Here is a 20,063-nt window from a genome sequence, read left to right as displayed (position 1 = left end):
GGTAACTACATCTTCAGATCAATCAGTCATTTTTTCCATTTCTTTACGAAGTCCATGTTACTTTAATGTAGAACGTATTGAACACTTCATCAGTTGCATTTTTGTATTTATATACTGCGTTTTCTGTTAATAAATATTGTTTCATGTTAAGAAAGGCTGTTTTGGAGCTATTTGTATTGTTCTTTATATTTCTTGTTTACATTTTCTATTATAAGTGATTAGATTTCCCAAATAGAAATGTCTACTTATTCTATGGAGATGAGTTTAAGGTTTTATCCATTGTTTTGTTAATGATTATCACCTTTTTTTGGGGGGGGGGATTTTAGTCTGAATTTAACACAACTCTTTTAATCCTTTATAGATCTTTTTTTTTTATTCTAGTCTTTTAGTCCGAATTTAACACAACTCTTCTTTTAATCCTTTATAGATCCTTTTCATTCTAAGTGATTAGTACTATGATGTCTGCATATTGTAAGGTATGTTTTTCTCTAATCGAAATGCATCTTTGTGTTTCTTTCTGAGAAAATTCCAAACACTGGTTGGAATTTTCACAAATTCCACACAAATACACACACTGTTGGCCTCTGGTTTTTATATCTATCCATTGTAAAAGTGGCTGTTTATTTTTTATTGCACATTGTTGATTTCAGTATGTTTTTATTGTCCTTAAATATTTTGCATCTAGACATTATCTGTAAGATGTAGGTTTAATCACAAGGAGTGTTCAGAATTTATGAATTAGTGGTAAACACCTTATACAGCAGTTGATCTTTTACATATTTCGAGAATTAGAATTATATCACTTGTGCATTTTTCCACTTCTGAATCCATATTGCATTTCAGCTGTTATGTTATTTATCTGGTTTTGTCATCTGTCAAATATTCGAAGAAATAATTTCATGACATTATATATTAAGCTAACTCTTCTGCAAACGACGCTTTTTTTTTTTTTTTTTTTTGGATGATTGAGTTTTATGCAAGATGTAATTATATTAAATTAAGAAAGTTTAAATCTTTGTTAACTGGTCTGATTTTTTTTATCATTTTGTTTGTAACTAAATTTGGACCCAGTGCTTTATTTTTCTTTAAATTTTTAGTGCATTTCTTTTATAGTTAGAATTGATTAGAATCAGAATGAAATAATGGCCATTATTTCATTCTGATTATTTACTTTTAGATTTCACCTATTATCTGAATATAGGTCTTTAATATATTTATCCCAATTTTCTAGGATATCTGCCTCTTTGATAACATCCCTTTATAATTTCTTGTGCATTTGAGTTTATTTTATTTTCCTTTGAGTTCTTTTATCTTGTATTTTGTAAAATCACGATGAAGTCTTTTTTTATATATATATATAGAGATATTTTATAACATTATTCCATAATTTCATTAATCATACATTCTTTTCATTTTCCCTTATTCTCTGGAGTTTTAGTAGTTCTTCTGATGTTTTAAACATTATTTCCTTGAAATTATTGTAAGTCTTTATTATGACATCTGCTTCACTCTCTTCATTTGCCAATTTCCCATTTTCGCTGTGATGATATTTTTCTTGTGCATATTTATCTGAGACCTGTTTATCAGTTTAGTTTAGTCTTGTGCTTTTGTTACTATTTATTAACTCCAGTTTTCTTTTTGTTGTGGTTACTAATGGTGATCTGCAAAATTTCAGACAAGATTGAAAAATTTAACTTTGGAAAAAAACAACAAAAGATTGAAAAATTTGCTTTGGGAGTTTAGAGTTGAATTGAGAAGCAATGTTTAGTAGCTGTTTCACATGTTTTAAATGAGAGTTAGCAGAGAGTGGGAGCATTACCCGTGCCACTTCTGATGAACAGAGACCATAGAAATATTTATAGAAATGCAAGCACTAGAAATCGAACATCTGTGTGCAAAAAGCTTGAAATGTGAAAAGAGTTCACTTGTTGATTTTATGATTTTGTATATAATTAATAGCTGTTTCGAAATAAAGTAATGCCCTGAGTGAAAGGGAAAACCTAACACCTTGAATGCTGGGGAGGCAATATTTGTAATATATTTAGCCAAGTTAGATTGTAGGATTACAAGTTATTACTTCCCCAGTTGACCACAAATGGGGAAGTGATATCAAAGAAGAGGCAAGTCACCAAATGTGCCCAAGGATCTGTTTTGGGGCCATTGCTGTTTACTTTATATGTAAATGATATTGGGAAGGACCTTGAATAACAATATACAGTTTGCAGATGATTCAAAGTTGGGAAGAACTATGAGGAGTACAGTGGATGTTGTAGCCTTTTAAGGAGGCTTGAATAGACTTTCTGAATGGACAAATGAATGGTGCTGCCAGTTCAATGGTGCAAAGTATAATGTTTTAAAGTTTGGAAAGCACAAGTGGAATGCATATGAGATTGCGGGGAATACGAAGGTAGTTTGAAAAGTTCTCAACCATAGATGACAAGATTATCGGCACAATTTTTTTTTTCTAACTTGGTACATCTGTCATAAGCATCCATGTGAAATTGCAAGACATTCTATCAAGTAGTTTGTTTTATACAGCTGTCTGAAGCAAAAGTGTTGTCTGTATCCCTTGAAATGAATTGATCCACGTGAAGGATGTCTAAAAAGTGTAGCAACACCAGAAATCATTGATCAGGTGCACGATATGTATTGGATGACTGGCGGGTCAAAGCGTGAAATTGCTGAGACTAGGCATTTTAAAAGAATGTGTAGGATGTATTTTGCATGAAGAATTGCAAATGAAAAAGCTTTGTGCAAGATGGGTGTCGTGCTTGCTCATAGTAGATCAAAAATGCACTCACATGAAAATCTTTGAACAGTGCTTGGAGCATTTTAGCAAGAATAAAACTGATTTTGTGCATCGATTTATTACTTCGGATTTATTATTTATTACAGTCAAAACAGTGGACAGAAGCCAGTTGTTCAGCACCAAAGAAGACAAAGTTGGTTCCACCAGCAGGAAAGATCATGGCATCAGTGTTTTGGGATGCTAAAGGCATTTTGTTTATTAATTATCTTGAAAAGGGTAAAACAATAATCGGGGAATATTATTCCGATCTTTTAACCAGGCTAGGCAAAAAAATTCGTAAGAAAAGACCTGAATTGCAGAAGAAAAAAATCAATTTTCATCAGGGCAATGCACCTGGTGTTTTGGCAATGGGAAAATTAAGGGATCTGTACTATGAATTGTTGGAACATTCACCTTATTCTCCCGATTTGGCTCTCTCTGACTGCTATCTCTTCCCAAAACAAAAGTTGTGGGATGAGTTTGAGGGATGATTGGATTTGTATAAGAGGGATGGCCCACACCTGAATGCGTTTGGTATCAGGAGTCGAGAAAAACTAATAACTGGTATGAGACCTAACACAGAGCCAGGGAAACTAAATTATAAAGGGAGGAATGGTGTGAATGTGAGTGTAAGAGCGACAATGTTATATAACTGTGTTAATGACAGGAATGGGTTTTGTCGTGGAAATGTTGATGAGGCAAGAACAATTTTGGGTTTGTGTTCGTCCGGTTTGGACCCATCATGTGTGCGAAAATGTCTACATGTATAAGGCATTAGAGAAGAATAGAGATCTGCAGGTTGTCCAACTGTGTCAGGCAGACTGCAAAGAAGAGTATACAAAAGAACATTCAGGCAGATTATTATTTCTGTGCACAAATGCTAGGAGTATCAGAAACAAAGGGGTAGAATTTATTGCCTTAATCAATATGTTGTGACCTCAGATTGTAGGTATTAGTGAGACCTGGCTATCAAAACCAGACCAACTAACTGGTATCGAGTGTCATGGGTACTGTATTTTTAGAAAGGATTGGAGAGGAGGGGGGAAGTGCTGCTACTGATATTGAATGACTTAAATCCAGTGAGAGTTGAGAACTATGAGTAGTAATACTACTAACAATATTTCATGTGGCAGTGAGTTTGAAGCCATCTGGTGTGAGGTGGAATCTAACAACACAAATTACATAGTGGGGTGTTGTTACAGACCTGGTGGATCGGTTGCTAGTAATGAAGAAATGCATCACCAAATAGAAAAGATGAGCACGAAAAGAGTAATCATAATGGGAGACTTTAATTATCCAATTATTGATTGGGTAGCAGTAGAATCTCGTGAGAAGCATGAAAAATGCATTTATCGAGCTGTTGTGGGACAACTTCCTCAAGTCGCATGTGATAGAAGGAACTCGAGGTCAAAAGTGTTAGATTTAATGTGACAGTGATCATGCGGGTACTCATTTGGCAAGTGACTAAGTTTATGAATGTTCCTTTCAGAAAAGGTTACATGCTGAACTACAAAGCAGGAAATTATGACCAACTGAGGAGTATACTGAGTTCTGTGGAATGGGATCGGTTGCTGGATAGAAAGAATATCGACAGTGCATGGCAATCATTAAACAATACTTAAATGATGCGATATCAAAATGAGTTCTGAGAGTTCGAAGAATAAATAGAGTGGGAGTCAAATGGATGTGTAATCTTATTAAACGAGATTTCTAAGAAAAGGATGATGTGGAAGGAATACCATTTGCATAAGGATGAAGCTTATAACGTTCATAACTCCGTCATGAACGTTATAAGCAGCAGGCTAGAATAGTCACAACTGTTATACAGAAAGCAAAGTCTGAGTATGAAAAGAAACTGGCTCTGGTGCTAAAGACGACCCAAAAGAATTCTATCTATATGCTGCAAGTAAAAGAGAGAAGATTATGAAAGAATAATGTCTAAATCCAGATGGCTTGAAGGTTACAGATGCAGAAGAGGTTGTTCAGTTAATGAGTGCCCATTTCGTTAAAAGCTATCAACATGGTGAACACAACATTGAGCTCACTGTTACCTCTTCACTAGATGAAGGAATGCAGGTATGTGAGGCCGAGGTATTAGAGCTGTTGCACAAATTAAATAAGAATTCAGGAATAGAGACTGATGGAATATCAGCACGTGTGCTAAAAGTGTGTTCAGCCAAACTGGCCATTCCTTTCACTAGGCTGTATAATATGAATCTCAGAACAAGGAAGATTCCGCAGGAATGGAAGGAATGTATGGTAATTCCATTGCACAAGGGTGGTGCAAAGCCCGATGTATCTGACTATCGACCAATTAGTATCCTAGGAGTGGCGGTGAAGATTTTGGAAAAATTGGTTAGGACTCGCATTCAGAAATGGGCTGACGTTGAATCTCCACTTTGCGATGACCAACATGGGTTTACTGAAGGGATGGCCATGTTTTAGCAACTTGCTCACATTCTATAACAATGTTACCATTGAACTAGACAAGGGGAAGGAATACACCATGACACTACTGAAGTTTGCTAAAAGGCTTTTGACAGAATACAGCATGGTAGCACTGTTGCATAAATTGGAGAAAATTTTGGTTATACAATATTAGCATGGATAAGAGGATGGCTGACTGAGACAGATATCAAAAAGTGGTATATGACGGATCTGAGTCTACAAGGTTTAAGGTAGCAAGTGGTATACCACAAAGATCAGTGCTTAGTCCACTGTTATTCAATCTGTACATTAATGATATTGGGAAGGATTTGACAAGTGACATACAGTTATTTGCTGATGATGCAAAGATGGGTAGGGTAATAGGAATGCTGCTGATATGCAGTTTTTGCAGAATGATTTGATAGTCTGGAATTGTGAGCATGGGAAGGGTTTCAGTTCAGTGTCAGTAAATGTAAAGTCATTCACTTCGGCATGATTAGTGGGATTAGGCTAGAAGAAACTTAGGAGGCTAGGGATCTTGGAGTGTTAATAGATAGGAAGTTGAAGGTCAGGAGCAATGTGGCAAAGATTGCAATACAACTCAAAAGATAATTGCAAACCTGAAACGAACACTCATATGTAAAGATAAGGATGTTATTTTGCCTCTTTACAAGGCCTTGATAAGACCTCACTTGGACTATTGTGCGCACGTCTGGTTTCCGTTATGATTCTGATATATTGGAGAGAGTACAAAGGAGAATGTTAAAAATGATATCAGGATTGTGGAATACTTATTATGAAGACAACTTGAGAATTTGCAGACTGCAGACACTAGCAAACAAGATAAAGAGTGGTGATATGATTGAGACTTACAAACTTCTGAAAGGGTTATACAGGATTTCATGGAATTTGATGGAATTTTTCATTTTATGGAGGGTGGGGAAAGGACAAGAGGGCATCCTTGGAAGCTGAGAATGAAGACTGCCAAAAGGTGTGAGGGCTAGATTTTTTTCTCAGAGGGTGGTGTATGGTTGGAATGGATTGCCTTTGGATGTTGTGAGTCCAAGCAGCGTGAATGAATTAAAGAATAAGCATGATAGCTAATCATCGCCACTCTGTCGTATGCCTTTTCCAGGGATGGAAAAGGCATATGACGGAGGGCCAGGCAGGAGGTATGGAGGTGTATGAGAAAGAAGGGGGGGTCGGAGAAGTACGTGAGGTTGGTGAAGGAGATGTATGAGGGAACAGAAACTCAGGTCTAGTGTCGGCATGGCAGAAGGGTTCCCCATTGTTGTAGGGCTACACCAAGGGTCAGTTCTGAGCCCCTACCTCTTTGACCTGGTCATGGATGTACTAGTGGAGGATGTCAAGAAGGAGGCACCATTGAGCATGCTGTTTGCCGATGACATTGTTCTATGCGAATCATCCCGAGAGAAGCTTGAAAATACCCTGGGAGAGTGGAGAAAGGTGTTGGAGGAGAGAGGCATGAAAATCAACCTAGAGAAGATTGAATATATGTCAATGGGGAGTGATGAGGATATGATCATACGACTTCTGGATGAAAGGCTAATTTCAGGGAAGAAATTCAAGTACCTTGGGTTGGTCGTCGAGAGGAATGGTGACTTGGATGAGGAAATACAGCACTGAATAACATGTGGCTGGAGGAAGATGAGTGGGGTCCTGTACGACAAGAGAGTGAGTTGTAAGAGGAAAGGAAAGCTGTATAAGATGGTGGTGAGGCCAGCGATGCTTCATGGCGCATAGACGTGGCCTATAAAAAGGCACAGGAGAGAAAGATGGAGGTAGTGGAGATGTGGATGTTGAGATGGATGAGTGGTGTGGCAAAAAAGGACAGGATAAGGAATGACTACATCAGAGGGACGGTTAAGGTGGGACCAATTCATAAGAAGATACAAGAAAGTAGGCTGAGGTGGTTCGGACATGTGGAGAGGAAGGGTGAGGAGTATGTTGGTAAACAAGTGGAGTATATGGAGTTGGAGGAAAAGAGGCAGGCCCAAGCTCAGGTGGAGGGATAAGGTGACAGAGGATCTTAGGGAGAAAGGATGGAGTCCAAAGGACGCCTTGGACTGGAGAACTTGGAAGAGGAAGGTTAAAGATCGGTGTGCCGACCCCGTTTAACATGGGATAAGGCATAGTGAATGAAGAAGAAGATATTCAGCATCTTATACAGCCATACTTGCTGAGGTTTGGAGTTTGTTTCAGGGCTTCTGTTGATTCCAGGAACAACCTCTCTGACTTGTAAAAGCTTCTGTGCAGTACTTTTGTTTTTTTTTTTCAATTGATCCTGTGTGCATGGTCCGCCAGACCTGATTTGCCATAGCTAAAGTGCTGTATATATATTTTTTTGTGTTCACCGAGACTGATGTCCACAGTTCTTCCTGTCTGTGTCCATAGTAGGCTTGATAACATGAACAGGGCACTTCATAGACTCCTGGATGAGATAAAGGAGAGAATCTGTCCTTAGGTGAAAGGATGAGAGTTGCCAATTTCACATAAGGTTTAAATACAGTGAGTAGTTGGTGTTTGTTAAGCACACTAGATATCTTTTCAGATGTTCCTTTAATGTTTGGGATGGTGACAGTTTTGTTGTAGTCTTCTGTGGTAGATAGTGGGGGGGGGGGGAATTTTTGGGGAGCATTCAGTATTTTATCTATCTTATGGGGATTATAGCCATTGGTTAGGAAGGTGTGATGCAGGTGAGAAAGTTCAGCAGTGAGAGCAATCTCATTGGAACAAATTGCTCTAGCTCTATGGGGTTAACGTTTTTAAGATACCATATTGTTGAGAAGGGTGATGGTGTGATTGTTTGTGTAAATATCTCTCTGTATGTGTGGGTTTTCTATAAACCAAGAATGATAAGGAACCTTCTGGAAGACGTGTGATAAGTGTATTCAGGAAGGGCAGGCAGTCATTGGCTTCTAATTCCATTGTAAAGTGGATTTTAGGGTGTTGGATGTTTAGATGCACTAAAAATGTATCCAACGTGTCTCGGCCATGTGGCCAAATAGCAAACACATCAACATAGCGTAGCAGAGACTAGGTTTGAGAGTGGCTGTGTAGATAGCTAGCTTTTCCAGATGTTCTATGTAGAAGTTGGCTAAGGGAGGGGGGGGGGGAATCCCATAGCTGTCCCATCTAACTGTATATTTTCCCTTCCAATGTAAAATAACCTGCCTGTACTGTGAATTTAAACAGCCGAAAAATATCAGGGGAAAATTGCGAATTTAGTAAGTTATGAGTTTCTTAACTTACTAAATTACTTAAGTCTGAACTTTTTAAGGTGTGGTTTTCTAAAATACTTTTTAGGTGGGTAGAATTTTTAACAAAAGAGGGAGAATTGTTTGTGCAAGTTGTTAGTAGTGTGGCTAAATGTTTAGCAAGTTTATATGTGGGACTGTTTATACTATCTACAATAGGGTGTAAAGGTGTACCTTTTTTGGGAATTTTTGGAGCTCCATATATCCTGGGTGTTTTAAAGTGGAGGGGTTTGAGTTTGTTGACTGTTTCATTTGGCCAGGAAGTGACTTTGTTCAATAACTTGCATACCTTATTCTTTTGTGAGTTGGTGGGATCTCTATCTATAATTTGATATGTTGACTGGTCTTGGAGAAGTGCGTGCATTTTGTTTTCATATTCTGTTGTATCCCTCACTACAGTTGCGTTTCCTTTGTCTGATTTGGTTATAGTAATGTGGTTATTATTTAGAGCCCTGATTTCTTTATGTGCGATATTATCCCAGATAAAAAAAAAGATATCTAGGGTGCTTAACAAACACCAACTACTCACTGTATTTAAACCTTATGTGAAATTGGCAACTCTCATCCGTTCACCTAAGGACAGATTCTCTCCTTTATCGCATCCAGGAGTCTATAAAGTGCCCTGTTCCTGTCATTGAGCCTACTATGGACAGACAGGAAGAATTGTGGACATCAGCTTCGGTGAACACAAAAATATATCCGGCACTTTTGCTATGGCAAGTCGGGTCTAGCAGACCATGCTTTGGATGCCCCTGCACACAGGATCAATTGAAAAAAAAACAAAAGTATTGCACAGAAGCTTTTAAGTCAGAGAGGTTGTTCCTGGAATCAACAGAAGCCCTGAAACATACTCTAAACCTCAACATGTATGGCTGTATAAATCTACCAAAGATTTTGGAGACAGCATCCTAAGACCAAATTAATGTGTTTTTTCCCTTTAAACTTAGATGGCTCGTAATTAGGACTTTAGTCTTTGTGTTGCACGTTACAATTACTCATACTAGTCACACTGTTATACCGGGTTGCAATTGTTTCGCCACTGTAACAAACTTTGTTTGTATGCTCTGAAGATGCTGGATATAATACCAGTGAAATATTAGCGTTTAAGTTAATAAATAGTTATTTTCTTATCAAACTGTGTTCACATCTATACTGTTAAAATTGAATCAACAAGTATGATAGCTGGTGTGTGTGGTATGTGGCTTCCCTCGATGAGTCTCTGACTCCCTGGAGGTCTCTCTTAATAATAATAATAATAATAAAACTCTTCCTCGCTGGTCAGCGTTCTTCTTTGAATCAAGAGGTGATTGCAGCTGTAGAGGGGTATTTTGCAGATCTTACTGAGAACCGTTACAGGGAAGGGATGGAGCATCGCTGGAATAAAAGTATTAGTCTTAAGGGAGATAAATGGGAAGGAATATGTGGGAAGAAGGGTCATGCAGATGGATGTGCAAGGAAGGCGGAAGCGTGGGCGGCCAAAGAAGAGATGGAGGGAGCTCGTAGAAGAGTCTGGAGGTGTCTGAGGGAGAAGAAGGTGCCGGAGAAATATGTCAGGTTGGTGCGGGAAATGTACAGAAATGTGAAGACAAGTGTTCGGACCTGTTTGGGACAGACAGAAAGTTTTCAAGTAACAGTTGGCTTGAGTCTGTTTCTGTTTAATATTGTGATGGAGGTGGTAACAGAGGAGGTGAGAGAAGATGCACCTTGGACAATGTTGTATGCAGATGACATCTTGCTGTGTGTAGATTCAAGAGAAGAAGCGGAAACTAAACTAGAAAGATGGAGAAAAGTACTGGAAGAGAGAGGTATGAGACTGAGCAGAAGTAAGACAGAGTATATGTGTTGCGCAGTGGGCGGTGGCCAGGAGACAGATCTGGAGCTGGAAGGAAATGTCATCAGGAAGGTGAGAGACTTTAGATACTTAGGTTCAACAGTGGAAGAAGATGGAGGAGCTGAGAAGGAAGTGGGATGCAGGATACAAGCAGGTTGGAGGAACTGGAGGGAGATGGCTGGAGTGTTATGCGATAAGAGGGTGCCGATCAATCTGAAAGGCAAAATTTATAGGTCAGTAGTGAGGCCAGCTATGACATATGCTATAGAAACTGTGGGCCTGAGGAAAAATAACATCAGCAGGATGGAAGTAGAGATGAGAATGCTTAGGTGGATGTGTGGTGTGACCAGAAAGTATCATCTGAGAAATGACTATGTCAGGGGAACAGTGAAAGTTACGAACTTAGGAGCGAAAATACAGGAGGCAAGGTTGAGATGGTTTGGTCATGTGATGAGGAGGGAGGACGAATATGTGGGAAGAAGGGTCATGCAGATGGATGTGCAAGGAAGGAGGAAGCGTGGGCGGCCAAAGAAGAGATGGAGGGAGCTGGTAGAAAATGACTTGAAGATGAAGAACTTGAATGTGGTGACAGCCCAAGACAGGAAAGTGTGGAGGAGACTCATTACAAACAGTGACCCCACTTAAGTGGGAGAAGCTGTAATAGAAGAAGTCTTAAGGGAGATAAAGTTGAAAAATAAAAATAATTTCATCTCCTCTCCTCTCATCTCATCTTCCTTTTACCTTGCGGTGTTGAGGATTAATTTATCATATGACCTCAAACCGTTTACAAGATAAGGTGGTCAATCCTATGCCCCGGTGTATCCGATGTTCATGATGTTGAGTTCTCGAGGCTGGTTTGCTTGCTTTGCAGGATGAAAAACCCCAGGATAGGCTGAGGAAGATCCTTCAACTCCTAACAACACTGACAGGAATCGAACCTAGGACACTCTTTCCCATTGTTACGTCACCACTTTTGTGGCTTTGTTTTATTTTATACTAGTTTTCCTTATTTAGATCTAAACTTTGCTTTTACCCTAATTACTCTCAAGATCTAAACCTAAATTTTTGCCTTCAGTACACGATATAGAAAGACTATCAATATATCTGGCTGATTTCTAGATTAATCACGTGTATCAATTACTTGGACAAAGGGTTTACCTTTTGTTATGGACAATATCCTTTGTGATTACTGTCTGAGATTGTCTCCCGATCAGATACTGGCACATTTATTTGTTATGCTGCGCCAGCCAATATCTTTAGGTTAGAAAGAATTCTTAACCAGGGGAAACTCTCTCAGATAACATACAGAGGTGAAGAATCTAACACTTACTCGTAGCACCGAAATTCTCAATGTCAACTATGTTTAATATCGTGTGCAATTGTGGCACTTAAACATCTACTCTACTCCGCTTAGGTTCCGCTTTTATGAGTGGTAATTTGAATTCGTTCTCAGGCTAATGTCAGGTACAAAACATAAAGCACATTTATTGAGATCTTAAGGTTATACATTTACACTCATGCACTCAGTCAATTTTTAAGTCATTCCAAAGTAAAGAATTTGTTAAACCAACTAAAACACAAATGGATACAATCGTTAGCTCCTTCTATAAGATTAAGCACTAAACTACACATTATACAAGTCTTAAATTTCATCCATTCAGTTCTCTTCTAAATTGCATTAGTTATTCACATAATATACCTGTCACAAATCATCTATAAACTTTCTCTAACAAAATGCTCAGTGGAGTTAAGCCACTGCTATCATTGATAATCACCTAAAATTTCTATACTACATTGTTCTTGCTCACTAACTATATAACATTTCTTCACTCTAAGTGGGAAAGAAATAACAAAATTCTGTACGTTACCAGCTCTTAGGAAGATTAACAGATTCGTCACTTAAATCACATTTTCGTCTTACACAGCTCGATCCTTCTTCCTTGAATTGGGGTCAGAACATCTCTGCTTGGCCTTTATCCATGTGGTTACTCATAGAGGTCATCCTATTTGGTTTACCGAACGTTTGGCGATGTGCCCACATCTGTCTGGCTCTGTTGCCGCTTGTCGTCGTCAGAGCTTCCAGTTCAGCTATTTCGTCCCAAGGAGATAGCTAGTCAGGGCACTAGAACTGCAGGTGCCAACATCTAACATCTCAGGGCAATCCGGAATCCATCAGGAGGCGAGAGAGAGAGAGGCCCAATGTCCAACCATGTAAAACATCCAGAAAAGGTCAGGAGAAAAAAAACAAAAAGCTTTTGGGAGAGGGGAGCAAACCCCTTTTATTCTTCTTCCTCTTTACTGCCACGTTCTTCCCCACGTAGCGTCTTCCGGGAAAATGAGCTAGCACCACTTTCCATGTAAATGCATATGCCTCAAGCCAAACGTTCACCCGAACGGTTCGACCGCAAACTTTGGACTTTTGTTTACATCTTGATAAACATTTCACATAGAATACGCTTTTATAGTTACATTTTACAAACTGGAAATCTTTACTTAGATTTGAATAAACAAGTTTTCTTTTTATAAATCTACATTTAAAGGTATTTATTATAAATTTTAATTTAAATACCTTTAAATTAATTTAATTTAAAGGTATTTATAGCTCTATTTACAATCCTTTTGTTTGCTTAAGTACAAGTTTCTCCTTGTTGATATGTTAGACTTGTTAAATCTTGAATAAATTAATTTTTTTATAATTCTTTCATTCAAGATCTAAATGTGGTTGCGAAGCGCACAGCCACTAGGCTAACCTCACAGACATAAAAATAATTTTGAAATTATAAATTCATTTTTTCATTGTTAGGCCGAGAACGTTTCACACCACTCTCGTATCTTAGAGGAGGAGAAGATAAGGGATCTGGGGTGTTGGTGGATAAGGACCTAAATTTTGGAGACATTTTAATGCAGAGAACACTGATATGTCAGAGTAAGGATTTTTTTTTTTTTTTTTTTTTTTTAATTGTATAAGGCTTTGATTGGATCATATATGGAATACTGTGTGTAGGTGAACCAATTTAAGGAATGCAGATTCTAGTGGATAGATGGACATGATTGAGACATTGATGTGAGTCATGGTCTTTCTTGCATGAAATAAGACAGAAATATGTGTTGCTGGTATTGACTATGTGAAAAGGTTGTTCTCACCCCACTGAAATATTGCAAGGAAATCAATGTTTATGGAAGATCTTATAGCTTAGGATATGAACACTGATTTGGGATTAGTGAATAGGGGAAAAAGCAAAGACAAAATGCTCTGAGGTATTTTCTCATATATATGGCAGAGTTTTTCATTCCACAAAGCAGGAAAACTGGCCATTAGCATACATGCAATTAACAGACATAATACACTGACCTCATAGCCTGAGTTGCTTCAGCTGTAAATCCAAATAAACCAAACTAAACCTAGGGTACTCTAGCTTTGGAGAAATCTGAAAAGGAAGAAAAAAAAAAAATGCAATGCATGGTAAACAACAAAACAGAAAATCATCAATCCTTTGCGATGTGTGGATGGTAGAGCATAAGTGCAAGGCCCAATTAAATGTCCAGAGTGACACATGGGTTTCACAAAACTTTTCCATAGGTTGTGATGATGGTGAGGAAAATCCATGGATCTAGAATAGCAGAATCTTAAGTGGTGGACCTCCAGTAGTAAAGGAGTTGGCTGTTGATGACTTTCTCTGATTCTTAGTAGAGCCAAGGGAAGTACAGTTCGACAGTAGTTTGGCTGGGTTTTATCTTCTTTCTTTGGATTGGGTTGAATATAGTCTTGTTTTCATGCTGTGGGATAGATTCCAGATGAAATTGAATGATTGTAAAGATGATATACAATGGTGCTAATTCTAAAACACAAGGTTAAGCACAGCTGGGGACATCAGAACCAGACGCTTCATTGATATTCATGATTCTTCTGATGTCTTTAATGATAAAAGACCAGAGGATGCATGCAGTGAACATTTCTTGGTAAAGTGAGAGGTAATTTGTCATGTCAGGAGCTTGATATAAGAATAATGCCAGGAAGGCAGTCTTGTCATTGGATGATGTCATAATAGTGTGTGTGTGTGAGAGAGAGGTGAAGACATGGTCAGAAGTTTAACCCAATGGCCATGATAAAGATGAGAAGGCTTGATTTCTTTTTTTTTTCTCCTTAACTCCATACATTCATAAGGTCATCATAACCTATAATACAACAGTGCCTTGTGTGGGGAGATGGTTAAAGAGAAAGAAGGAATCTATTGACATGTTTCTTGAAAATTTAGGATTTGTATTCGTTCAGAAAAACAGTATGGGAAGGCTATTCTAAAGAGCAGCGGTTGATGGAATGAAGGAAGAAAAAAAAAAGTTAGTTACTGGCCTCATGTGTTCTTACATGATTTGAGAAAATTAAAGGAATAGCACTTTTTATTTCCTCTGTCTAGAGAAGATGTCTTTTTTGGTGGCAATATGCTGACCTTTGTGATATATGAAATTGCCCATATTTTTCTATAACATTTATCCAAAGGTGAATAACATATGGCAGATGATTCCCTGTTGATTGACAATTGCATAATCCATACTGGTGATTGTTTATTACTTAGAAGGTTATTAGGCAGAAACCTTCTAGTCTAGGGTTAAACTTCTGTTTTGGACAAGATGAGAGTTAAATTCTCATTCAGCCAAAAAAATGTCAAAGGTAATACTGGAAGGAAATGATTTATTTATTTATTTGCAAGTAACAGGATTGAATTTTACTAACAATGAGGTTTTCAGAACCCTACTGAAGAATGGGGTGAAGATTTGGAGTTTGGGAGTAGAGAATTCTGGAATTTTTGGTGATTTGTGTAGTACAAAGTGTCAAGTGAGAAGCATGCATACAGGGTACTGTCATCATCAAAATTATGAATTAGATTTGTAGTCAACTGGAGAATGTCATCTGAACAAATGCCCTTAGAGATATCGAGTGCACCCACTTGCAATTCCCCAAATTTTTTCATAGTATTTGTCCAAAGATGGATAACATAAGATCCCATTTTAGGTGACAGTGGAAGAATCCATACCAACAAGCATTTATTAGTTCAGAGGTTTCTTGGGTATTGTAGAATTTGTTAATGATTTTCCCTATTTAAGTAGAATTAAATTTAGAGAAAACCAGATGGTGATTTGATAACAATGGTTTGGTTTCATTCCTAGGAGTTGAATGTGGGCTAATTTACAAGCTGTAGTGTATATACACTAGTGTCAAAAACCTAAACATGAATACTTCTTCTGGAGAATACAACCACAAATTCAAAAAAAATAACTTGTGGCAATTTGTTTACTAACAATTTCGAGTAGAAAGTACACTTGCAAATTTTCGAATCAGGTGCAAAGGGTTCACATGGTAGCACTCAACTAAAAGGCTGTGCTAAGTGAATTCTGTTTGAAGGAAGCTCTTTTCGTGAAGGAATAATGTTGCAAACTTGGATGTCTTGTAATGTCTCAAAGACATCATCTAGATGATTTTTCATGTGGGAAAGAATTATTGTAAAGCTTGAAGAAGGCAACTGAATTACCAGAGAGTTTGGAATCTCACATAGCATTGCACCCAGGCCCTGGGCAGCATTTCAAACCAATGGAATGTGTTCCAGATGTTTGCTAAGAGATCGCTCTTGCTGTAACATGGAGCATGAAGACAAATTTTTTATAACAGCAAATTGTAATCAGTGTACCACGACAGGTCAGCTCCATTCAAGCACAGGAACACGGATATCTTGACAAACGGAGACAAGATGTCGGCAATAAGTAGGCCTATACACCTGAAGGCATGTAGTCTGTGTCCCTTTATTCATAGCTCATTATAGAGAATGTTTTCAGTAGTGTTATATCCATAAAAATTGGAAAAGACACCACTGGACTAATTGGACATCTTTACAGATGAATCGTTTTAGTTTTTACTCCGATTCTAGACGACACTTGACCTGGTGCAAAAGTGGGTACTGCTTACCATCGCAAGAATGTTTTTGAAAGGCATAGATACGTCAGTGCTGGGGTCATGGTGTGGGGAGGCATTATACTTAATGGGACGACTGGTGAATGATACTGCAGTGAAGTTCTTCAATGTCTCGTTTGATTGGTCTGTGGCATTGTAGGCAAAGAATTCATTTTGATGGATTACAATGCCACGCAGCATAAGTGCAAGCAGTGGAAATACTTCTGGAGATCGGGGATATTAATTGAATCTAGTGCTCCCCAGATTCCAACCCTATGGAACAGATTTGAAATGCAATAGGGAGACATTGCTGCTTGACATTCCCCTCCAGAAAACAAACAAACAATACCTTATCCTTGCTCTGAAAGGGGGGAGTGGGCCAGTTTGCCTCAAGAACTCTTGAATCACTTGGTGGTAAGCATGGTACGATGTGAGAGCTGCATCACAGTTCGGGTATAGCATATTCCATACTGAAATGTCTCTTCACATAGTTTTCTGTAAGCACTGTACATTAATTCCTTAACTATGTCCTTAGGAAATTTGTAATTTTTGCCAAAAATGTATTGCAATTTAATTTGTATGAAATTTATAACACATTTTTTGTGTAATATAATTTAGTAGTATGCTGGCAATAAATTTATGTTCGCATTTGGCTGTAGTCGTAACATTTTTTTTATTTTAAGTAAAATGTGGTTTGTTCCTTAGTTTTTGGACGACTCTTATATAAGTAGAATAGGGGAGAATTAAAAAAAAAAAAAAAGGCCACTGAACAAGAGTAAACTCTGGAGCAGATCTTTACAATGATGGGAAGAATGCCATCAGGACCAGGAAAATTATTGGTATCAGTTTGAACAAGATTTTTCTGATTGCTTTATGGGGGGGGATCAAATGAGGCACAAATGTTATTCAGGAGGATAATGTTGGATAGCTGTCTAGTAATAATGGCAAGATGATATTTATCAAGATCATTAGTGCAGGAATTAGTAGTAAAATAGGAAGCTAGTAGATTGGTTTTTCTCATGGATAACTTGCTCTTGCACCATTATCCAGCTGAGTTCAAAAAAGATGCTGGCATGGTTAGACCAAAGTTATGACTTTCTGATAAGACCAGAACACGTGACTGTCATTTTGACAAGATTCAAATTTCCAGCATTTAGCCCTTTCAGAATTGATTTTTAGGTATGTTGTAATTTGATTGCAGTTTTTTTTTTATGTATTTGGTTAAACAGTTGATCTCAATCTTTTTTTTTATTGTCTTCCTAACACCTTGGTCTTCAAATGATTGCCACTGTTCAAATGGAATAACCAATCTGAATTTTTCTTTGATTGTATAAAGCATTCATCAATTTACTCTGGGATTTTTTTTTTTTTTAAAAGGAAGTCTCGTAGTAGGTCAGTCATGCTTTTGTAATTTACTTACTTTGTTATAATACAGTGACAGCCAAGTTGAATAAATTAAGTGTCTACATGATGATTCTGCTGGTTTTTGGAAAGGCATTTGACAGAATACCATACGGATCTAAATGTTTTTGGTGTAAGGTGTCTGGAGACAGCTTTGTTCACCGACCATGCTGAAGTGCAAATTCAGGAAAACTTAGGGTGCAATCAGGTGAGTTTGTGTGAAGGCATCCATGAGGCGAATGAGTGTGAGAATGACCAAGTGTGGTATCTAGTCTCTCATGCAAAAATATTGAATAGGGTAGTCAATTCAGGAAGTAAAGCTGGGTTGTGACCTAAAGGGATGCTGCAGTTTCTATATACTAATGTCAGAAGTATCAGGAACAAGAGGAGGAGTTTTTGGCATTGGTTAGTGTTACCTCACCAAAAGTTATAGGCATTAGTGAGACTTGGCTAACAGCAAATGGTGAGTTACATGGATAAAATATGAAGGGTTTAGTATTTTCAGGGAAGATAGGATGGTGGGAGGGATACTGCTGATAGCAGATAGCAGTGCAAAAAAATAGGAGATAAGTGGAAGGATGGCTCTTCATTTGAAGCATTGTGGTGTGAGATCAAGGCCAGTTAGACATTTTGATGGATGATCTGGAAGACATGTATCAGCCAATCAGTATAATGAGTACAGGTCTTCCTTCCAGTCTGTATAGTGATATAGACTGGAAGGAAGAAAGATCACATGGCAGGAAAGAAAAGAGCTATCTTTAACCAAAGTGGCCGCATTGCCTCTGATTGGTGAAAGTGACCATGCAGTCTTGACTTGGGAGATTGTAAAACAGGAGGAATGTTCTGTCAAGGAGTATATGTGGAACTACAATGTAGGTGATTATGACAACCTTAGGAGGAAGTTTAAATCTGTGCCAAGGCATAAAACACTGCAAGGTAAGGATGTTAGTAGTGCATGGGAGATAGTTCAACTAGAGGAAGCAAGATTAAATTGTATACCTAAGGTAAGGAGGGTTAATCGGGTAGGAGTTAGATGGATGAGTAATATCATTAAGCATAAGCTGCAGAAGAAGAAAATGCTGTGGAGGATATATAAGGACAAAGGTGACCAGCAAACTCATGAACAATACAAGGACTCAGGCAAGAAAGGTGACCATTATGGCAGGGAAGGCAAAATCAGATTATGAGAGGAATCTAGTTGAGCAAGCCAAAGGAAATCCCAAAGAGTTCTTTTGTTAAGTGACAAGTAAGGGGAAGAATTATGGAAGATTAACCTTAATGAGCGATGGTCACGAGGTGAGAGAAGCAGCTAAAATAGTTGAGTTACTGAGTGATAACTTTGCAAAGGTATATCATCCAACTAGTGGTTACTGTTGTAACATATGTGACAGACACTGATGTAGAAACAGAGGTGGATAAATTGGAGGTGGTTAAGATATTGCAGAATCTCAGTGTAAATACAGCTATAGAATTAAATGGGATATCAGCTCGGGTTTTGCGAGATGGTGCAAGGGAACTGGCAACCTCTGACTAGGTACTTTAATTCAAGTGTGGTAGAGTTCCAAGGGAGTGGAAAGGGGAAAAATTAATTCTCTTGCATGAAGGAGGTTATAAGACTAGTAGCAAATTCTCTAGCATGGTGGTAAAAGTACTGGAAAAATTGGTCAAAAAATAATTCAAGAATGCATGGATAAAACTGTGATAATATATGAGGGGGGGGAATATCGCTTTGTAATGGGTCGGTCATGTCTTAGTAATTTACTAACTTTTTTTATAATAGAGTAACAGCTGAGTTGGATGAAGGAAATAGCTATACGATGATTCTGCTGGATTTTCCCAAGACATTTGACAGAATACCACATGGAACTGTTATGCAAATTAGAACAAATGGAGATAGATATGACACTGGTTGTATGGATAAGAGAGTGGCTGCTGGACATATCAAAAAGTGGTCTATGGAGGGGCAGAATCAAAGTAACAACAGGTGATTAGTTGTGTACTGCAAGGTTCAGTGCTTGGACCGGTACTGTTTATTTTGTACATATGATATAGGAGATAACTTGGAAGGAAATATTCAATGTTTGCTGATGGTGCAAAATTAGATAGAGTAATAGTAATCAAGGCGATATGTGGAGAGTTTGCAGGACAATTTAAATAGGCTGTCAGTATGGGCAAAAGATAACAGTTGTCAGTTTAATGTGGAGAAATGTAATGTTATGCATTTTGGGATAAATAGATTACAAGCTGTGTACAACATTGATAGAACTATATCCCAGGAAATAGATGAAACTAGAGATTTAGTGGTGGTGGAGACAGTTAAAGTTTAGAGCATATATTGCTGAAGTTTAGAAATATATGATTGGATTACCATGCTCATTCTGGTCTGGCTCTTTT

The 20,063-nt window shown here is 37.9% G+C and overlaps 1 protein-coding gene across 2 annotated transcripts in view; it reads left to right on the top strand.

Annotated features, from left to right (window-relative positions):
* The window catches only part of hfp (Poly(U)-binding-splicing factor hfp), a 370,731-nt gene that overhangs the window by 37,901 nt on the left and 312,767 nt on the right, over positions 1-20,063 (top strand). For both annotated transcript variants that reach the window (XR_016548237.1, XM_090391729.1), the window contains exon 3: positions 13,128-13,250. Coding sequence is in view for 1 of the 2 variants with exons in the window: in XM_090391729.1 (XP_090247855.1) it covers positions 13,128-13,250 (123 nt within the window). In the remaining variant the exon portion in view is untranslated. The remainder of the gene's footprint in view (positions 1-13,127; positions 13,251-20,063) is intronic.

This window comes from Typopeltis vanoorti, chromosome 4 (assembly GCF_054136105.1).
Source record: "Typopeltis vanoorti isolate ZY-2024b chromosome 4, IOZ_Tvanoo_1.0, whole genome shotgun sequence".
NCBI classification, from domain to species: domain Eukaryota; kingdom Metazoa; phylum Arthropoda; class Arachnida; order Uropygi; family Thelyphonidae; genus Typopeltis; species Typopeltis vanoorti.
The sequence above is the reverse complement of the archived record's forward strand: the minus strand, read 5'-3'. Positions and strand labels throughout refer to the sequence as shown.